This window comes from Cebidichthys violaceus, unplaced genomic scaffold (genome assembly GCF_023349555.1).
Source record: "Cebidichthys violaceus isolate CVI_PGR_0920_01 unplaced genomic scaffold, fCebVio1.0.p SCAF_212, whole genome shotgun sequence".
NCBI classification, from domain to species: Eukaryota; Metazoa; Chordata; class Actinopteri; order Perciformes; family Stichaeidae; genus Cebidichthys; species Cebidichthys violaceus.
In genome coordinates, this window is record NW_027176387.1 from 32,170 (window position 1) to 51,252 (window position 19,083).

The following is a 19,083-nucleotide window of genomic DNA, read 5'->3' on the forward strand; positions in this document are numbered from 1 at the left end:
TCTGGTTTCTACACACACTTTTACTATAAAAGCAGGAATCAGTATTATGATGCCACCATAATAAGATACATATATTACATAATTATTCACCAGTAACTTAAGTCAGAGTTGAACCGTTGCTGGTTCTGGTCTTGTCGTTATCTGCTGAGGGACTCTCTGAGCTGCTCGTACATCCTCTGGTCCTGCAGAGGGAACACAGAGGAACAGTCTGTATGGTTGTGGGTTTCACAGCTGTGCTGAGTCTGAGCGCCATCAAAAGGATCTAAAAAAAGGACGTCAGCCCCGCCTTTCTCCCTGGCACTCCTCACACCAAACGGCAGCCGACTGACCGACTTACAGGTGAAGCACAGAGGTCTCCGTCTGACACAGTCCGTCAATCAACAGGCCAAGCTCATGTATGTTGCTGTTTCAGGGTGATTTTACACCTGTGGTTTGGTTAATTTGGTCCGGACAAAAAGGGAAAATGACATTGTTGGATTTGAGGAGAAAATGTCTTTTTTCCCTATTATGTCGAAGGCATTATGCGCTCTACTCTGCCCCCGATCTTACTCTCTCAACAGTCATCATTTAAAGGAGCAGCGGTTAGCTCAGGTGAGGAATTTGCTGGATGTAAACGCGGACATGTTCTGCCAGGAGTGAGGCTGCACAGACATCGTACACCCTAAAATACTTTTAAGAGGTGTCAAAAATAACACTGTTATGTTCATGCATTTCAGTCTACACCTTGTTGGCCCACTTCACATGTCGCACAGCAATCATTGTACTCGTTACACTTTACCTTTTTGGACACAGATGGACGGACTTTCTTGAAGGCATCATCAAAGTTCTGTTTGCTCACCCTGATGTCAGCGACTGAGCCAGAAGAGAATGTGTGACCTGTGTGTAACAATGAACATACATTCAAGTCAATGAACACGATCAACTCGTCATGAGACACAGCCTGTTTGGTTTGTTGTTATATTCTGTCAGTAGACCATCTAAATTATGGGCATGGTCTCTAAAGGTCTCCGAACAGCCGCTGTGAAGCTCAACGTAGGTGGCTTTCGGCATCTTAGCGGTGATGACACAGCCTGAGGTGGAGCTGAGGCGGGCCCAGGTGACGCAGTAGAGCAGACAGCGAGCAGCATGCTCTCAATTATGCCTCACTTTAAGCCAATACGTACATATGTCATGTAAAGGGGAATTAGCTATAGGGACCAAAACCTTCTTTTAGTACAAGGCTGTAAAGAAATATTTGTATATCTTCTGTAAAGTTGGCCATTTTAACACGGGGGTCTATGAAATGTAGTTCTTGGCACTTCCATATTCCACCAGAGGTTGCTGCTTGTGAAAGTTACTATACTTACCATTGTCCAACTTCCACTTCCACATTCCAATAACACTTTACAACTGTGAATCATGTTTTCCCCCTTTTCTACAGCATGTATTGTCACTCTGTTAGCCTGTTAGCATAAGGAGTAAACACACAGTATATGATCAAGTCAGAACATTCCCTGTTCTGTCATTTAGTTCAGGTAACGCTTATTTTTCATCATGTGTCTTTGTTCCTCATTTTAGAATGCGTGTAAATACACTGCCTGGCCAAAAAAAAAAGTCGCCACCAAAAAAAAAGGTCACACTAATATTTCGTTGGACCGCCTTTAGCTTTGATTACGGCACGCATTCGCTGTGGCGTTGTTTCGATAAGCTTCTGCAATGTCACAAGATTTATTTCCATCCAGTGTTGCATTAATTTCTCACCAAGATCTCATATTGATGACGGTAGAGTCTGACCGCTGAAAGCCTTCTCCAGCACATCCCAAAGATTCTCAGTGGGGTGAAGGTCTGGACTCTGTGGTGCCAATCCATGTGTGAACATGATGTCTCATGCTCCCTGAACCACTCCTTCACTATCTGAGCCCCATGAATCCTGGCATTGTCATCTTGGAATATGCCCGTGCCATCAGGGAAGAAGAAACCCATTGATGGAATAACCTGGTCATTCAGTATATTCAGGTAGTCAGCTGACCTCATTCTTTGAGCACATACTGTTGCTGAACCTAGACCTGACCAACTGCAGCAACCCCAGATCATAGCACTGCCCCCACAGGCTTGTACAGTAGGCACTAGGCATGATGATCCAGGTGGAGACTTTTTTTTTGGCCAGGCAGTGTATATCAGCCTATCATAGTCAGCCTGTAACATTTTGCAGGAATATTTTGTTTCTAATATTGTATTTTTTCCTTTCTAAATCCAAATGACTGTGCTAAGTAATTGTCGGTCTATCACAATGCACTACAAACAAAAAGACGACTGAATGTGCACCGTTCTGTTGTTTGGACTCGGACTCAACCCTAATGTGGACTTGGCATCAAGTGAATCTTGAAACTTTAGACTGTAGTGCTTTTGACTGCAGCGCTGAATCTAATTAGCTAATAACAGAATTGTACCATCTTATTAAGGTGATACTGGCTCATTAGATCAGAGTGGAAGGTCACATTTCTGGCACTAGTTCAATGGAAAGTGCGAGGATACCGAATCAATCAACTCCACCCCAAACATATATAGCAAGATGATCGCTAATAATATGCGAATCTGAAAAATACATTACTGTTGCATCTTTAAAGACAGTACAGGTATGCAGAGATACAAGTCAAGTTACCAGAAGAAGTAGTTTGGGAATGCTGAGACTTCATGTAGACCCTCAGGGCATTAACAGATGCTTCCCTCACCAACGCAGTCAGGTCAGCTCCACTGGATCACAAACAAACAAACGGCAACACAAGCCAGTTCAACCGTCAGACTAAACGGAGGAGAAACAGTATGAAGATGCCCAGTAAGTGTACGAGGAAAGCTGCCGCTTCCAGCTGGGAATTACCTGAAGCAATCGCAGCGCTCGTCGAAGGCAATCTCTTGGAGACAGACATCCGGCTCCAGCTGAGGTTTGGTTCCTCCCTACAGAAGATCAACAGCTGTGCATTCAAACATGGTCTTAGGTGTGGTTAGCCTAGCTTGACACAAAGACTGCAAGCGGGGGGAAAGTGGTAGCCTAGCGCCTTCAAATGTCAACTAAACTACGACTTTCCAACATATACCTGTACTGGTTTAAAAAAACAAATGAAGTCAAATTGAAAAATAAACATCTAGCTTATAAAATGACACTAGGGGTCACTTTACTGGGGCCCTCTGCTGTACCTCTGGTTAACAGGAGAGGGCCCTGCGTACCTTAGTAATGGTGAGCAGGATGGCATGGCGGTCTGTTTGAGGTGGCAGACCTACATACAAGGTTTTATCCAGACGACCTGGCCTCAGTATGGCAGGGTCGATAATATCTGGCGAGAGACGAGACGAGACATTAAAATAGTGGTGAAAGAAGTATTTAGATATTATTCTTCATTAAAAGTACCAATACAACAAGGTAAAGTACTTCATTACCAGTAAAATGCTACTTACTTTAAAGTACAGATGTATTTTCAGCATAATGTGGTCAGTGTCAAAAGTAAAATGATTTCACAAAAGATGTCCCCTGACTAATATCCATATTTCCTCAAATAAAGATCAAGGCCTTTATTTACCTCAACTGCAGGAGAGAAGAGACGTTTATTTGAAGCAGGTCTATATTAGAGGCAGGCCTGTTCTTCTTTATTATTGCTGGTTTACTGTACGTTACAAAAACAGAGTCACCATCCAGACCAATATGATAACTGCCTCTCCAGTCCCGACCCAGATTAACAAATAAATTATATATACGAAAAGTTTATTTTAGTCTCATCTTTCAGACACAGTTTTATTCACAATAATAATAATAATAATAATAATAATAATAATGGTATTATTTTACATATGACTACATTTTCATTTTTTATTTGAGGATACCAATTGTCTGCAAGAGACTTATCTATCAGGCCGTTATATTAATAATAGTGCTGGGCAACGATTACAATTTTTTATCTTGATTAATCGCATTATTACGCGCAAAATTCAATAATGAATTCAAAAGTAGTGTATGGCGCACTTTTATTTTAAAACTAATATATATATATATATATATATATATATATTAACAAAAGTGCAATATCATTTGGTTTAAAACACTTTAAACAAACCATGTTATTTTTAACAGCAGTGTTCTTTACACAGTAGCAGTTAAAATACAGTTATAATGATTCTGATCATAGATATTCAGTGTTCACAACTTTATCTTCATGTGTAATAGATGTAAATGTCATGTTTTTTTATGTTTGTTAAATTCTCAGTAGCGATAACTAAATGATGCTTATTATACATATTCCAAACAAAAACACTTTAAAAACAATCCAAAAATAATTGAAATTAATCATTTATTTTTTGCTTTTTTTGTATTTTGGTCAGACACATACATACGCTGAGTACCGTGTAATATGTGTAGTATTTGTAATAAATGTACGTTGGTACATAGAGGGTGATAACAAGCTGTACATGGAGGGACTTAGGACCCAGGGGAATGAAGGTGAAGGAAACAGGGAGATGAAGAGATGCCACACTAACAGCTGTTCACTGCTGCCAGGTGTTACTGTTTAACCAATGCCTCTGTTGTCATAGTTACGGCAGCTGTTGCAAATTGACGCATTTGTCTGAAGGTCTCCAGTTAACAGGGTCCCTGGTTAAACCGCAACACCGGTTCTTGCGTTAAAAATGTAAAAAAATAAAATAATTGTCCACGTTAATTAATTAATGTGTTAACGCGATAATAACGCGTGAACTTGCCCAGCATTAATTAATAATAATGATAATAAAATTAATTATTATTATTAAAACTGTGTCTAATAGATAAGTCTAAAATAAACTCTTCAAAAGTTTTGTTTGTAAAAATCTGCATGACCCATCGGCTTTACTGGGGCTGATGGGGCCCTCCTAGCCGCTGAGAGGAAAGCCAGGGGCCACAGAGCACAGGAGGGCACAGCTTATGGGAGCAGTTTAGGTGAAGCGTCTTACCCAAGGACACATCGACACGGACGAGCCAGGGATCAAACCACCGATCACTGAGCCACAGTGACCACAAGAACGGCGAACAATGGCTCTAATTATTCCGCAGGCTGAGGAGGTTCAACTCTACCATTGAGAGAATCCTTAACGGCTGCATCGCCGCCCTCAACCACAAGGCTCTACAGGAGGTGGTGAAAACTGCTCAGCACATTAACAGGATGGAGCTGCCATCCGTGGAGGATCTTTAAATCTTGAACAATGCACTGGTATTTTATAAACTTATACGTTCTTTATGTTAAATCATAACCTGAAACGTAACTAGTAGCTCTGTAATGTAGTGAGTACAATATTTCCCTGTGAAATAAAGTGGATAAAAGAATGAAGTAGGATAAAATGGAATTACTCAAATCAAAGTACATACAAATTTTACTTAAGTGCAAAAAATTGCCCAAAAAATACAATTCCAGCTCCCCTCCCTTTCTGCTGAGCCAATGAGCTGACACCATCTCAGCTTGGTTCAGACCTCAGCAGGTCTCTGGTTACCCTGTGGGGTTCACGCGTGTCTGGATCTGTACCCTGTGGGGTTCACGCGTGTCTGGATCTGTACCTGGTCTGTTAGTTGCAGCCATGATGAAGACCTGCCGTCGAGTCTCTAAGCCATCCATCTCTGTGAGCAGCTGGTTGACCACCCGCACACTGGCTCCTGACTGAACGAACACACGAACACACACACACACACACACACACACACACACACACACACACACACACACACACACACACACACACACACACACACACACACACACACACACACACACACACAACAATGAGTGGGTTGCTCTAGTTGCTCTTGTAGCTATAGGAAAAACATGTTTTCTTCCTGTTAGGAGCAGTTTCTAGTGATATGTGGCAACAGAATAAAGTCGACAGTTTTGGTATTGGTGAAATCTTTTGGTCTTGTATGGTACGCTTAGGTATTGTGATTGATGGTTAAGGGCAACATGCTACACGTCATGAAGTTCATCCCTCTCACCTCGTGGCCTGAGCGGCGAGGACACAGAGCATCGATCTCGTCAAAGAAGATGACACAAGGAGCCGAGTTGCTTCCTCTCTGAAAGACCTGCCTGACAGCCCGCTCACTTTCTCCCACATACTGCCCAGACAAGCAGAGACCCATCAGTTAGTGCAACCACATCATGTTAACAACAGCCTTCAATGACTCATGGTGTAGTGGATGAGGACAAAGGAGATGACCGTATTTTACAATATATATAGTGCAACACAAACTGGTAGGACATGATGAAAACACCAGCTACTGATGCACACTGCCGAGTCTCTCAGAGATAGGTCAGTGTCTGTTGGCTATACTATAATCCAGCTCCACAACAATGCACAGGGAGACCCTATGAAGGAAACAGCTCAGTGACTCACCATGTTGAGCAGCTCTGGACCTTTGACAGAGATGAAGTTGAGGCCCGACTCATTGGCCACCGCCTGACGGGAGACAGCAGAGTAACAGTGAAAAACCTGGCCCCACAGTTTTACTTATTTAGCCCAGATTTTAGGCAACAAAACAAAAACTTGAAGCTTTTTGTCAAAAAATGCTGGAACTATTTCTTCACGAAGAACAGTTCCATCTGCCCAGCACGTCTGTGCAGCATCTCTAGCAGATCGCCAGATAGAGTCAACGAGCACAGCTTTTGGTGTTTTGTCAAAATGCAATTACAATTATAGAATACTAGATATTGTAAGGCTAAACATTCTAGATAACACGAAGACTGTTCAAATATACTGCAGTGCTGTGTTACTCAGTATTAAGTTCACTACCACTAGTACTACTTAACTAGTAGGTATAATTAGTTGTGTTGGTGTGATGGGAGACCTTGGCCAGCAGTGTTTTTCCACATCCTGGAGGTCCAGCCAGCAGCACACCAGACGGAGCACTGAGCCCAAGAGCCCTGAACTGCTCTGGAGAACGCACTGGAGCCTGAAGGATGGACACACACACACACACACACACACACACACACACACACACACACACACACACACACACACACACACACACACACACACACACACACACACACACACACACAAAACTTTGGGCTTTAGTCTTACATAAAAACAAACCTATTGAAGATGTCCAATTTAAAACAAAATGAAATAAATAAATCAAAATAAAACACTGAAGAATCCTCAGCTCTGTTGAGTTTAAGTCTAACATGAGGTGTGTTGACGACCTCGTCCTTTGATCAGTACTGAAAGAAAGAAACAGCCAGTGAGCAGCTTCACTGTTTACACTGAACTGTGAGGAAACAAGTTAGCTCTATGTTTACTTCCTGTCAGGTGATGTCATTCAGATACACAATCATGTTTACACTAAATAATGTTTACATTACTGTGAAATGGTCTACAACTTTAAAATGTTTTCATAAAGATGAGAATACCTCCATGGTCTGTGGAGAGGGTAGACCTGTCTGTGGTGACGGAGATATTACTACTGGACCTCTAGCTTCACTCTGTCAGCACCTGCTCCAGGTGTGTGTGTGTGTGTGTGTGTGTGTGTGTGTGTGTGTGTGTGTTCCTTTTCACAGAGGAACAATCTTCATACTGAAGTGGATTTGGTAGCGTGGCTCAAGCACTTTAACCAGATTTTGAGTGTCCCCCGCCGCTGACAGACCGTGATGGTGGCGCTTCATGTGTGTGGACATGTCCGATGTAATGCCGTTATCGTTCGTCTTTCTCTTTAAACAGTCCCTACATACCGTAACGCTTTTGTCCACCACCATCATCCCGTCATAAGTTACAGGGAAGACAAAATGCTCCCAAACTTGCGACTTAAAAGACGCCGCGGCTTCTCAAGTTCCTCCTCTCGCCGTGACTTTCACCGTTAAATGCTCTTAACCTGCTCCGTTCACGTGAACACACTGCTGCTTTATATGGGTTCACTCTGCATTGATATTCAGGGACTTGTTACTTGAAAAGGGACAGCAGCAGTAAAACTCTATTACACACTATGACAATAGTCTGGATCAGTCTGGATCGAGGATGTGAATCATGAAGAAGCTTGGTTTGTTTACCAGTATGGCCATGGTGAGTTCCTCTCTGATGTCCTGCAGGGCTCCCACATCCTCCCAGGTGACATCAGGCACGGTGGCAAAGCCCTCCCTCTTGGCTGAAGGCTGGACACTGGACAGAGAGCCCAGGAAGTCTGACATGAGGATGGACAGGCCGGCCAGCTCTTCCTCCGAGAGCGTCGCGGTGGTCTTTAACAAGTGCAGCAGGTGCCACAGATCCCCCTGCTGGACACACAACACAACGCATTAGAACAACAGGAACGCAAGAAAGACATCGTAGTCTAGAGGCCCCTCAACCAAAACTCAAAACAGAAGTGGAGATGGCCGTCACTCTCAAACTACCAACATGACATTATTAACAGGATTCCCACGACTTCATCAGCATTAAATTCAAGGACTGAGGACTTTAGGGGCCCAAGTCCCTCAAATTCAAAGACCAAAAGCATGACTTGAAACACAAATCAAGGTAGTAATAATGAATAAGTACGAGCTGGCTTTACAGAACTCTTCACATAGTAAAATGAAGAGAGAGAGGCTTGAATGTGAACACTTCTCGCTTGTGCTGTGGCAAAGTGATGGCAGTCTAAGAAAGCACAGTAAAACCTAGAATTACCGCCTCACAGTTGTAAATACACAGCTTAACTACAGCAAATAGTCTTTCTTTAAAATCATAATTTAATTACTACATATCTAGTAGGTATTTCTTCTATACTCCAACATTACAATCTAAGACTTACACAATCTTTTTTGAATGTAGACTAATCTTCTGAATATTTGAATTAAAAGCCTTGTTTATATGGTTTAAAAAGAAGATTAAACCTTTAAATGATCGCAGAGTCCTGCCACAGGTGTTTCATGACTAACCGTGACGGCTTCTGAAGTGTATTGTTGGAGCTCCTCATACCTGCAGGTTCCTCATACCCGGCTCTTCTTGAGGTACAGGGTTGATGTCTGTCGTTTGTTGCTCTCTGACCTCTCCGTCCGTCACAGCAGCCTCAGTCTGAACTCCGCTTGTTAAAAGCTCTTCGGCAGCGCTCGGGCTTTGGCTCTGTCCTCTTATTTCCAACAGAACCCTGCTTACAGCGCTCATGGCAGCTTCGCGGCACAGAGCCATAAGGTCCGCGCCCACGTAGCCCGGGGTGAGCCGGGCCAGCTGCTGGTAGTCAAAGTCCTCCAGCAGCTTCAGCTTTCGACACAACGTCTTCAAGATCCTGAGAGAGCAGAAGACCTTCTGTTTCACTATTGAAACTGTGTGAGTATCAACAGTCAGAATGCATATAATTTCTGTGTTCACTTCAAAGGAGGACAAATCTACTGGAAACATGATTTAAAGCAATTGTAGTCACAAAGCTAACCACTGCACGATGTGTGCACTTATCATTAGTATGCATTAGTGGACTCTAACTGACAAAATGATCAAAGGTTAGACAGACTTCATGGAGGACTGATGTTGATAAAGAGAAGTCAGAGCACAGTGCCTTTACGCACGGCTGTTCACTTTGTGGACGTCAGGACCAGCAAAGCCTTCTCTGCTGGCCTCAACAGAATCACAAATTTATAGCTATTTTATACTTTTTCATAAATATACTACATGTATTCTAATTATTTTTCCCATTAGCTTATTATCTCATTGCACAGCTACTGTCTTCCTCTGCTGCTCTGCTTCCAGCACAGCTTGTTTTAAGTAGAGCTCTTATCCAATCACATTTCACCTCCATGCTCTCTCTAAGTAAGAAGAGTCCTGCAGGAAACAGGTTACGTAAATGGGGACAATATTGTTGATTGTCATAGTCTTCAAACAATCACACCTTTAGTTTGACATGTTGGGCGTGTTCTTTGAGGTGCCAGAGGCGCCGTATTCTCCAGCCTAACGCAGAGTCAAGGAACTCTGTGTGGTGATCTGACACGGCTTAAAACAGAACTGACTGTAATGGATGCCATGGCTGATCTACTTGCTTTCCTTCAGCAGAAAGGTGGAGAGCGTGCGTCTGGCATACAGGCATGTTAGGCGGTGACAATCCCAGTATCGACTGTCTCTGTCGAGCGGACATTTTCAGCCCTCAAACGTATCAAAACATATTCCAGAAATATAACGGGAGGCTCGACTGTCTTCACTGGCGTCCATGAATCTAGAAGAACTTCTTACTGGACCTGAACCGCACCGATGTTCTGAACAACCGCGTCATTGAACTCTTTGTTCACAGAGAGAGGAGGAGGGACTTTGTCTGTGAGTGAACAGCAGCTGTGGTAAGTGAACTGCTTTTGTGTTTTTACATCTGCAGTAGTGTTACTACTGTGTTCATTTGTCTATGGTGTCATTTTTTATGGTTAATATTGTTCCTCTGATGTAAATAATAGTTGAACGGCCCGAGCTCTTAAATGTGCAGCCTTGCTGGAATGTTTTGTCATACTTCGTTGTCATATGAATACATGTGACTGGTTCTTGTGAGTTTGTTTGTCCTCGTGTTAATTACATTGTTTAGACTCTATGCATCGTCCGTTAATGACGAAGCGTCCCGTCACGTATTCATGTATCTGCACTCCGCAGTTAGTGTATTTGTAGGTGTTGAGCTTCATGTAACATTTGATTTCTCTTGTCAAATGTTGCAGTGTTATGTGAATATGCAGTTTTTACACAAAACAAACAACCCGTAGCTGTGGCGTCATAATGAGGTTATTAGGAGTTGATTCTTACTGTAGTAGGGCAGCACTGAAGGCCCAGGTATGAAACACACCATCACTGGTGAACATCAGCTGAAAACGACCCCAGACTGCTACAGTATCACCATTCAGACCTCGACACACAACAGAGGGAGATGTGCAGTAATTGGGGCTCATCACAGCCTCTTATGCAACTTTATTTTTAGCAAAACTAGCGTTTCATGTTTTATCCATCCATGGTAACATTAATCACTAAACTATGTGACCACGTACAAGGTGAGCTATATTACAATTATAGCTTAAATAGCGTCGTCCGATATGATGATATAAGTGGTTTCACCAACTCACGATGGAAAATAAGAGCTATTTACAAACTGTGTGAGTCTTTTACTGCATCATTTTCTCCAGCTCATGCCCCCGGACCCTAAGCCACCAGATTACTGTAAACAACCTGCCTGTATTTGTTGGGAAATTGCTGTAGATAGAAACATAAAACATCAGATCTTACAGACTAAAAAAACACTAGTCATTGGTGACTTACTGCCCTCCCACCCCTTTTCCTTGACAATCACTTCATATTTTTAAAATGTGCTATAAAATAAACTATTGCTAAAATAGAAATACCAATTACTTCAGTTATTGTTTCATCCCATCCTGCTTTTGGGTCTAAAGGCTGCTTAAAAGCAGTGGGGATAAGGAGCTCGTTTTTCTTTGTCCCAGTGATCGACACATCTGGGTGATGCCGTTTATTCGAATGCCTGTTAGATGCGTTTCCATTTACATACCCTACAACGGTGGAGCAGCGCTGACACTTTTCAACCATAAACTGGCGCATAAATATTCACCAGAATGCAGGAAATTTTGTGTTTGATGCGCAAAATTTCCTGGGGCTGAATTAAAGCAGCGGCAATGCCTCCCGCTATCCCTGCAAGAAAGCAGTCGCTTAGTTGTTACTCCAGACAAACGGTACAACCAGCTTAGAAAAGCTTGCTGGGTTTAGTCCAGTCCGATCACGGCTCATTTGTGAACAGCCTCACAGAGCGTAGGCGCGTCCTGCCTCCATTATACAACCACAACTGGTTGTATTCAAGACCCTTTTGACGAGAATTTATCAGTTATTGGGTTTAAAAAAAGAATTGACACATCTACCGCAGTTGATTGACCAGTCGACTGCTTTTCGGGAGGAGTAGAGGACTACATCAAGCATTTAGAATCACGTTTGGCTGACCTGAGACGAGCCGCTTCATCAGGGATACCGAGGCAGATCTCTCGGTCGAATCGTCCAGCCCTGCGGAGGGCGGGGTCCAGGGAGTCCGGCCTGTTGGTGGCACCAATGACCATGACCTGAGCCGTCACCGTCAGACTGTTCAAGTCTGTCAGGAGGCAAACACCAGTAAAATATCATTTCACCTGTGGAAGTCACATGACGATTTCTTTTTTCTTGACAAATCGCTTCATCTTTTGTATAATATGGAATATCCAGCAGAGCCTCAATCAGCATCATTTAGTGGTATCAGATGTGGGCTGAGTGACGGTGAGGCTATGGTGGTAGTTAAATCTGTGTATTGGAGAATTCATGCGACATATGACTTATCCTTGTGTATTTGATGGCATTCTTCTTACATGGCATCTGTTTACACGCGCCAGAACTTGCACATGCAGCTCTTTACCAGCCAAGTTTAATATGCTGCGCTATGAGCTGTGGTGTCCTGTGTTTTGCTGAGATTTGGCTGGATACTTGAGTAGAGACTGTGGTGGAAGGGAGGGAGGCGGCGTATGCTTATGATGAATAATGCATAAACTTGACTGGGAAATCAGAACTGAACTTTTAGCTGCTGTTCCTCGTGTGTAAATGAGCACAGCGTCTTTCAGCAGCAGCTCTGCTCACCTTTCGGGTAATGTACCTAAATTCATATTTTCCTTATTAATGATGTATTATTTCATCGACCAGCAACCCATCCACTATTTGACAGAATGTTAACTTTTATGACCAGACAGAAGCTGTAATATCACCGTGTCTAGTCTTTCATGCGAGTCTGCTTGTTACAGTATTTACATGTCACTCTGTATCGTACCATCCATGCAAGTTAGCAGCTGGGCTACGATCCTCCTCTCCATGTCTTTAGAAGCCACCTCTCTCTTAGGGGTGATGGAATCTATTTCATCTATGAACAGAATACACGGGGCAGAGATCTGCAGGGGAAAGTTCAGAGAGAAAGACATGGTATGCATATCATCATATCAAAACACCAGTTATACAGTATCAGCAGTACCAGAGGAACATCACTTGGGTATCTGGTTAGATGTGCCGATGTACCTCCTCCAGTCCCTGGTCTTCTGTTGAGAAATCTAGATTGATATTAAACCACTACTAACCACAGCCTGGTCAAACAGCTCTCTGAGCTTCTGCTCAGACTCTCCGGACACTCCAGACACCAGCTCCGGAGCGGACACCTTCAACATGGGTAGCTGCAGCTCCTGAAACGCAAAATCACTTTATTTAACGTGATGTATTGAACAAGTACACAACAAAGCAGCAGTTTTAGCAGCTATTTCTTAGGCCAAAACTGTTTGAAGAATATTGCACTCTTTACCTGAACCAAACATCAAAACCAAAGTCTGACTTCAGAGGATTAAACCTCAGCTCATGTGCAGCGTCTCTCTCTCCACTTGTCCTCTAAGGCTCAACATCATGAGGTTGGCTGTGTAGTACCTTTGCTCTTTATACTACAACAATTGAACACTCAGACAAAATAATAAAATAACTATTCAACTATAGCTCATTTTGTCTAAAAGCTTTTTGGGTGTTCTCTATAGTACTAATAATGGATCAAAACCCTCACATGTTCTTGATGGAGGACCCTCAAACCCAATATCTACCTGTATACCATTTGCCTCAGCTCTGCATGCATACATGCCTGTCTGGCTGGCTGCTGTTGATTCCAGGCTGTAGGCATCCTATAATATACACTGCTCAAAAAAATTAAAGGAACACTTTGAAAACACATCAGATCTCAATGTGAAAAAAATGATGTTGGATATCTATACTGATCTGGACAGTTTAATGTCTTAGGAATGAAAGGATGTCACATCTTTTGATGGAAATAAAAGCTTCAGCCTACAGAGGGCTTCACTTTATAGACACCCCGAAAATCAAAGTGAAAAAATGATGTGGCAGACTAGTCCATTCTGCCAAAATTAAATTTCTGCAACTCAAAATGCTTCTCAATATCTTGTGTGGCCTCACGTGCTTCTATGCATGCTTGACAACGTCGCTCATGCTCCTGATGAGATGACGGATGGTGTCTTGTGGGATGTCCTCCCAGATCTGTCTAAGGGCATCAGTGAGCTCCTGTAAAGTCTGAGGAGCAACCTGGCGGCGTCTGATGGACCGAAACATAATGTCCCAGAGGTGTTCTGTCGGGTTTAGGTCAGGAGATCGTGAGGGCCATTCGATAGGATCAGTTCATTCATCCTCCAGGTACTGCCTGTATACTCTTGCCCCATGAGGCCGGGCATTGTCGTGCATCTGGAGGAACCCGGGACCTACTGCACCAGCGTAAGGTCTGACCATGGGTTGAAGGACTTCATCCCGATACCTAATGGCAGTCAGACAGTAGAGGTCTGTGCGTCCCTCCATGGATATGCCTCCCCAGACCATCACTGACCCACCACCAAACCGGTCATGCTGAACGATGTTGCAGGCAGCATAGCGTTCTCCTTGGCTTCTCCAGACCCTTTCACGTCCATCACAGGTGCTCAGGGTGAACCTGCTCTCGTCTGTGAAAAGCACAGGGCGCCAGTGGTGGACATGCCAATTCTGGTGTTCTATAGCAAATGCCAATCGAGCTCCACGGTGCTGGGCGGTGAGCACAGGGCACACTACATGAAGTCTGTTTCTGATTGTTTGGACAGAGACGTTCACACCAGTGGCCTGCTGGAGGTCTTCTGCAGGGCTCAGGCAGTGCTCAACCTGTTCCTCCTTGCACAAAGCAGCAGATATCGGTCCTGCTGATGGGTTGAGGACCTTCTACGGCCCTGTCCAGCTCTCCTAGAGTACCTGCCTGTCTCCTGGAATCTCCTCCATGTTCTGGAGATTGTGCTGACATCACATCTCCTTGCAACATCACGCGTGGATGTGCCATCCCGGAGGAGTTGGACAATCTGTGCAACTTCTGTAGGGTTAAGAAATCGCCTCATGCTGCCAGTAGTGATAATGACTCTAGCTAAAACCAACACTAGTGGAAAACCAGTCAAAGAGATCTAGAGGGAGAAACTTGAATTGGCCTCCACATGCAAAACCAGTCCTGTTTTGGGGGTTGTCTCATTGTTGCCCCTCTAGTGTTCCTGTTGTTAATTCCATCAACACCAATGCAGCTGAAACTGATGAACAACCCCCTCTGCTACTGACCTGACCACATCATTATCAGAGAAGTGTAATCCCTGATAAAAGATTGTTCCTTTAATGTTTTTGAGCAGTGTATTATATATATATATATATTATATTATATAGTCAGGGCCATAAGTATTTGGACTGTCACACTGACGGCTTCATGGCCAGATGTGGCCTATTCTGTCACTATTACATGACAAACGATGCAGTTAATAAGTCTGGAGTTGATTCAAAATGTTTATTTTCTATTTTATTTCTACACTTCAACCACATATTGACTGCTTCATTTCAAATCCATTAGAGTCGAGTAAAGAGGCAAAATTAGAAAGATTGTGACACAGCTTACAGTCAGGGCCATAAGTATTTGGACTATTATTATATGTTATATAGAGCGACACTATAGACTACAAATAACACAAAAAAAGCAATAAGTAAAACTATTAAACTAAATATAGAAACACACCACTTTATCTCTGCAGTGTTTCAGAAGGAGTGTTATTGGAGTATTAAAGGTCTACTATAGAAGATGCATAGCCCAAGTATAACAATAGAACAACAAAATCAACTGACTCAGTATAACACAATCAAATCTAATTTTGGGGAACACTATCTTGCACAAGGACACTTAGGACAGGAGGAGCCAGAAATCGAACTGTCGATCTTTTGGTTAGTGGACAACCTACTCTACCGAGCTCATACCGTGAAAGCACCAGAATCTTATAAAACACTGGAATAAAACGTTTTGGTCATACCACCCAGCATTACACACGAGACACTGGAACAAAGGGAAGCTGAGCATTACCATTCTAGACCACTTCTAGCTTCATGACCTCAGGAGAAAGGTGTCCATAAGCACCGTCCTGTACTCACCCCAGCCACAGCCTGAGCCAGCAGAGTCTTTCCACAGCCAGGAGGCCCGTGAAGGAGGAAGCCCCTCGGAGGAACCATTCCCAGCTGCTGGTACACCTCTGGGTGACGCATGTGGATCAGCAGCCTACACACCTCCTGTAACAATGGAAAACGATTGCAAGTTAAAACAATACAAATGCCTAACATAACATATGCTGCCAAATAACAGCCTCACTGTGTAGGATTCAAAAACCTTCAGTGCTAGTGACCATGCAGTGCAGCCACCCCCATTTCACTGTAGAAGAACATTTGGCACGGAGTCAAACAAAGCAGCAGGACAAAGGTACTTACTGTCAACGTCTCCTCATTGCCTCCTACGTCCTCAAACTTCACAGTGGGATACTGCAGCTCTGGTGACTTTGATTTTGCTGAGAAATCATTTATACAGAAAGAAATATACATTGAGTGCAAAATAGTTGTCACAGTGGACTGTGGTTAACTTATTCAAAATATACTAGATACTAGACATGGTGGTACCTTTCTTATTCAAGATTCGAGACTCTGTAGCTTCAGAGGATGTCTTCTTCTTTTTTTTGGACTTCTTGTGAGATTTCTCAGGCTCCAGCATGGACACATCTGTCTGCTGGTGACAAAAAAGTTACACAGAGCATGAAACCCTAACCCTAACTGTTAATGAAGATAACAGAAGAATCTCACTGGCAATAAACCTCATTTGAGCCAAATTAACTTTACAATCCTGAATGACAAATGCAGCAGATGAACCTCTCATTGTTGATCTCATCCAAATGAACGTTCATGTTGAACGCTGAGTATTCAGATCAGCTTCACATGCATCAAATCTACTCAACACAACAACTGCATCCATTTCATAACAAGCTCCGTACTTCACTCACTTCACAATTGAGGCGGAGTGAGGGATAAGTTAATTTATCGAAGGGCAGATGCAATAGTAAAATATGTGTTAGCAGTGGTGTGGTGGAAGGTATACGCAGGTGTACAGGGTACACCCACTTATCTTATTGCTGTTTACAGTAAACCGACCCAATAAAGACATTGGAACCTACCCATCTCATCAACACCCCTGTGTATATGTTACATATAGAGCTTCACTGCAAATTCACTGCTAATTAGAGAAAGTAACACAGTTATTACCTACTTAGTTACAATGTCAGCATGTTAACTGTGTTGTTAAGTGCAGTCGTGCCCTCCACTAAAACATACATTTGTTGCTGTATTAGTTGGCTCCTCTTCACACAGGTCGATAAGGATGTTGCTCTTCTCCGGACCTCTGCCTCTATCGATAAACCAGCCTCCCGTGGAAACCAGCGTCCCCGAACTAGGAGGGAGGTTGGCTGTGCTGGCAGTAGAGCCAGCAGGCTGATCTCTCCCAGGTGAGCAGCCGCTGGAGTCAGGGTGACCCTTCCGGTAGAGAGACGCAAGAGAGCTGTTCATGTGGTTGGTGGGCTGTGAATGGCAAAAATCAGCAACGAGGAAAGGTTAGATGTCACTGTCAAAATGGACTGTGCCAGCTTTGCAAAATAGGAAATGTTAAAACGTTCCAGAGGCATAAAGTTATCATATTTGAGGAAAATGATCTTTCGTAAGACAGGCCTACAAATCTACCCACGCTGGGTGTGTTCATTTATTTCTTAAAAGCAAGCTGACGTAGCTACGATGTGTGGAAGGAGGGATGTGTCTGTGAGTCTGACACTTTTTGTAACAGTCTACTATTACAAAAGTTTACAACATGTGAGAAAAGTGCTCGTTAGCCATCTTGCCCAGGGTCAGGAGCTATCACGCACTCGAACTTTTAAGTTTAACGTTCCCCAGAGCGGACAGCCTGCCAAGGCTTGCTGTTAGCTCTGGAGCTAGCTGACACTAATGTTGGGGTCTGACTTTGTGCTTGTGGTCACCATGTGCCGCTGAACAAAGGAAAAAACGTGGGCCTGCTTGTTCAGCCAAAAGCCTGATCTGAGTTGAAGATAACAGCAAGCTCCGAGGAACGTTTAACATCTACGTGTGAAATCTTCACCCAAACGCAACGCTGGCCTCCCATTGGTCAAGGCCCGGGGAGGTCGCGGTGGACTTCCGGTTCTACGACCGGAAGTCACGGAGTTGATAAAACACCAGAGCTCACCTGAACGCACCGCCGTTCCCGTCTGACTTGCGTCAGAGAAGGAGGCACGGATGAGGACTGTTGCTTGTAAAAGAACTGAGGTCAGTCTTAAAGTTGCGGGACGAATAAAGACTTTGTTTTGTTTTGAGCGACCCTGAAAAGATATATGGCAATGTGATAATTTATCCCTCAGTGCAGCTGTATTTCTTAAGGAAACTCAAAAAGGCACGATTCCTGTGCCAAATTGTCAACTTCTACAGAGAAGCAATAAAAGCACCCTGACTGGAAACAGTACAAACTTGCATGTGATGTGCACGGTCCAGGTCAGGAGAGCTCTACAGCAGGTGATTAAAACCACACAGAACATCACTGGTACCCATCTACTGAGCATCACTGATATTGGTGAGGAGAGGAGCCTGCAAAGAGCTTTACACATCCACAGAGAGCAGTAACATAAGCTTCCACCAGTCAGAATTCTATGACCAACATATGAACTTAATCCCTTAAATGTAACCATCGCTGTGCGTCTTACCGTGTTCTCCAGAACGTGGTCATCACTGTCAGAGGACTCTTGTGAGCTGCTGCCGTCATCACTGTGAACACACAGATTCGTAAGGCCTTAGTTGCACATTTAAAGAGAGCACATTAGAAGGAAGGACCGGTGAACCAGGCAGTCAGCAGGGAGGCTCCCATACCCAGTGTCATTGTGGCTGTGCTTGGCTCTCTTAGCCAAGTGTTTGCTCTCCAGATCATTCAGCCCGGAGTCCTTCATGACTGCATCATACACTAGGAGAGAGGATGGAGAAAGAAAAACAATCAGAACTCGCAGATCATATTCCAAGAGATTTTAATCATGAACACTGGACGTTTAATACGGCATCACTCTGCTTTCGCCTCTATTACCTTTCTCCACTTGAATCCTGAACGCTGTCTTGTTTCTCCTGCCATACTCCATTCTAAAGATGCAATATAAACCAAACACATCATCACTTTTATTTAGCATACATGCACATACA

At 43.5% G+C, this 19,083-nt stretch overlaps 1 protein-coding gene across 5 annotated transcripts in view; it reads right to left on the reverse strand.

Annotated features, from left to right (window-relative positions):
* nvl (nuclear VCP like) overlaps positions 1-19,083 on the reverse strand; it is a 24,112-nt gene continuing 5,029 nt past the window's right edge. For 4 of the 5 annotated variants that reach the window (XM_068717488.1, XM_068717490.1, XM_068717487.1 and 1 more), the window contains exons 4-24: positions 18,971-19,023; positions 18,763-18,853; positions 18,600-18,660; positions 17,173-17,415; positions 16,468-16,573; positions 16,282-16,358; positions 15,952-16,086; positions 13,065-13,166; positions 12,764-12,881; positions 11,917-12,061; positions 8,932-9,238; positions 8,031-8,252; positions 6,830-6,934; positions 6,379-6,441; positions 5,981-6,100; positions 5,552-5,651; positions 3,205-3,311; positions 2,858-2,934; positions 2,642-2,733; positions 779-876; positions 1-182 (exon numbers count right to left, since the gene is read on the reverse strand). In XM_068717488.1, the coding sequence (XP_068573589.1) occupies positions 138-182; positions 779-876; positions 2,642-2,733; positions 2,858-2,934; positions 3,205-3,311; positions 5,552-5,651; positions 5,981-6,100; positions 6,379-6,441; positions 6,830-6,934; positions 8,031-8,252; positions 8,932-9,238; positions 11,917-12,061; positions 12,764-12,881; positions 13,065-13,166; positions 15,952-16,086; positions 16,282-16,358; positions 16,468-16,573; positions 17,173-17,415; positions 18,600-18,660; positions 18,763-18,853; positions 18,971-19,023 (2,467 nt within the window). In that variant the 3' untranslated portion in view covers positions 1-137. The remainder of the gene's footprint in view (positions 183-778; positions 877-2,641; positions 2,734-2,857; positions 2,935-3,204; positions 3,312-5,551; positions 5,652-5,980; positions 6,101-6,378; positions 6,442-6,829; positions 6,935-8,030; positions 8,253-8,931; positions 9,239-11,916; positions 12,062-12,763; positions 12,882-13,064; positions 13,167-15,951; positions 16,087-16,281; positions 16,359-16,467; positions 16,574-17,172; positions 17,416-18,599; positions 18,661-18,762; positions 18,854-18,970; positions 19,024-19,083) is intronic. The other variant, XM_068717491.1, reaches the window with a different exon arrangement.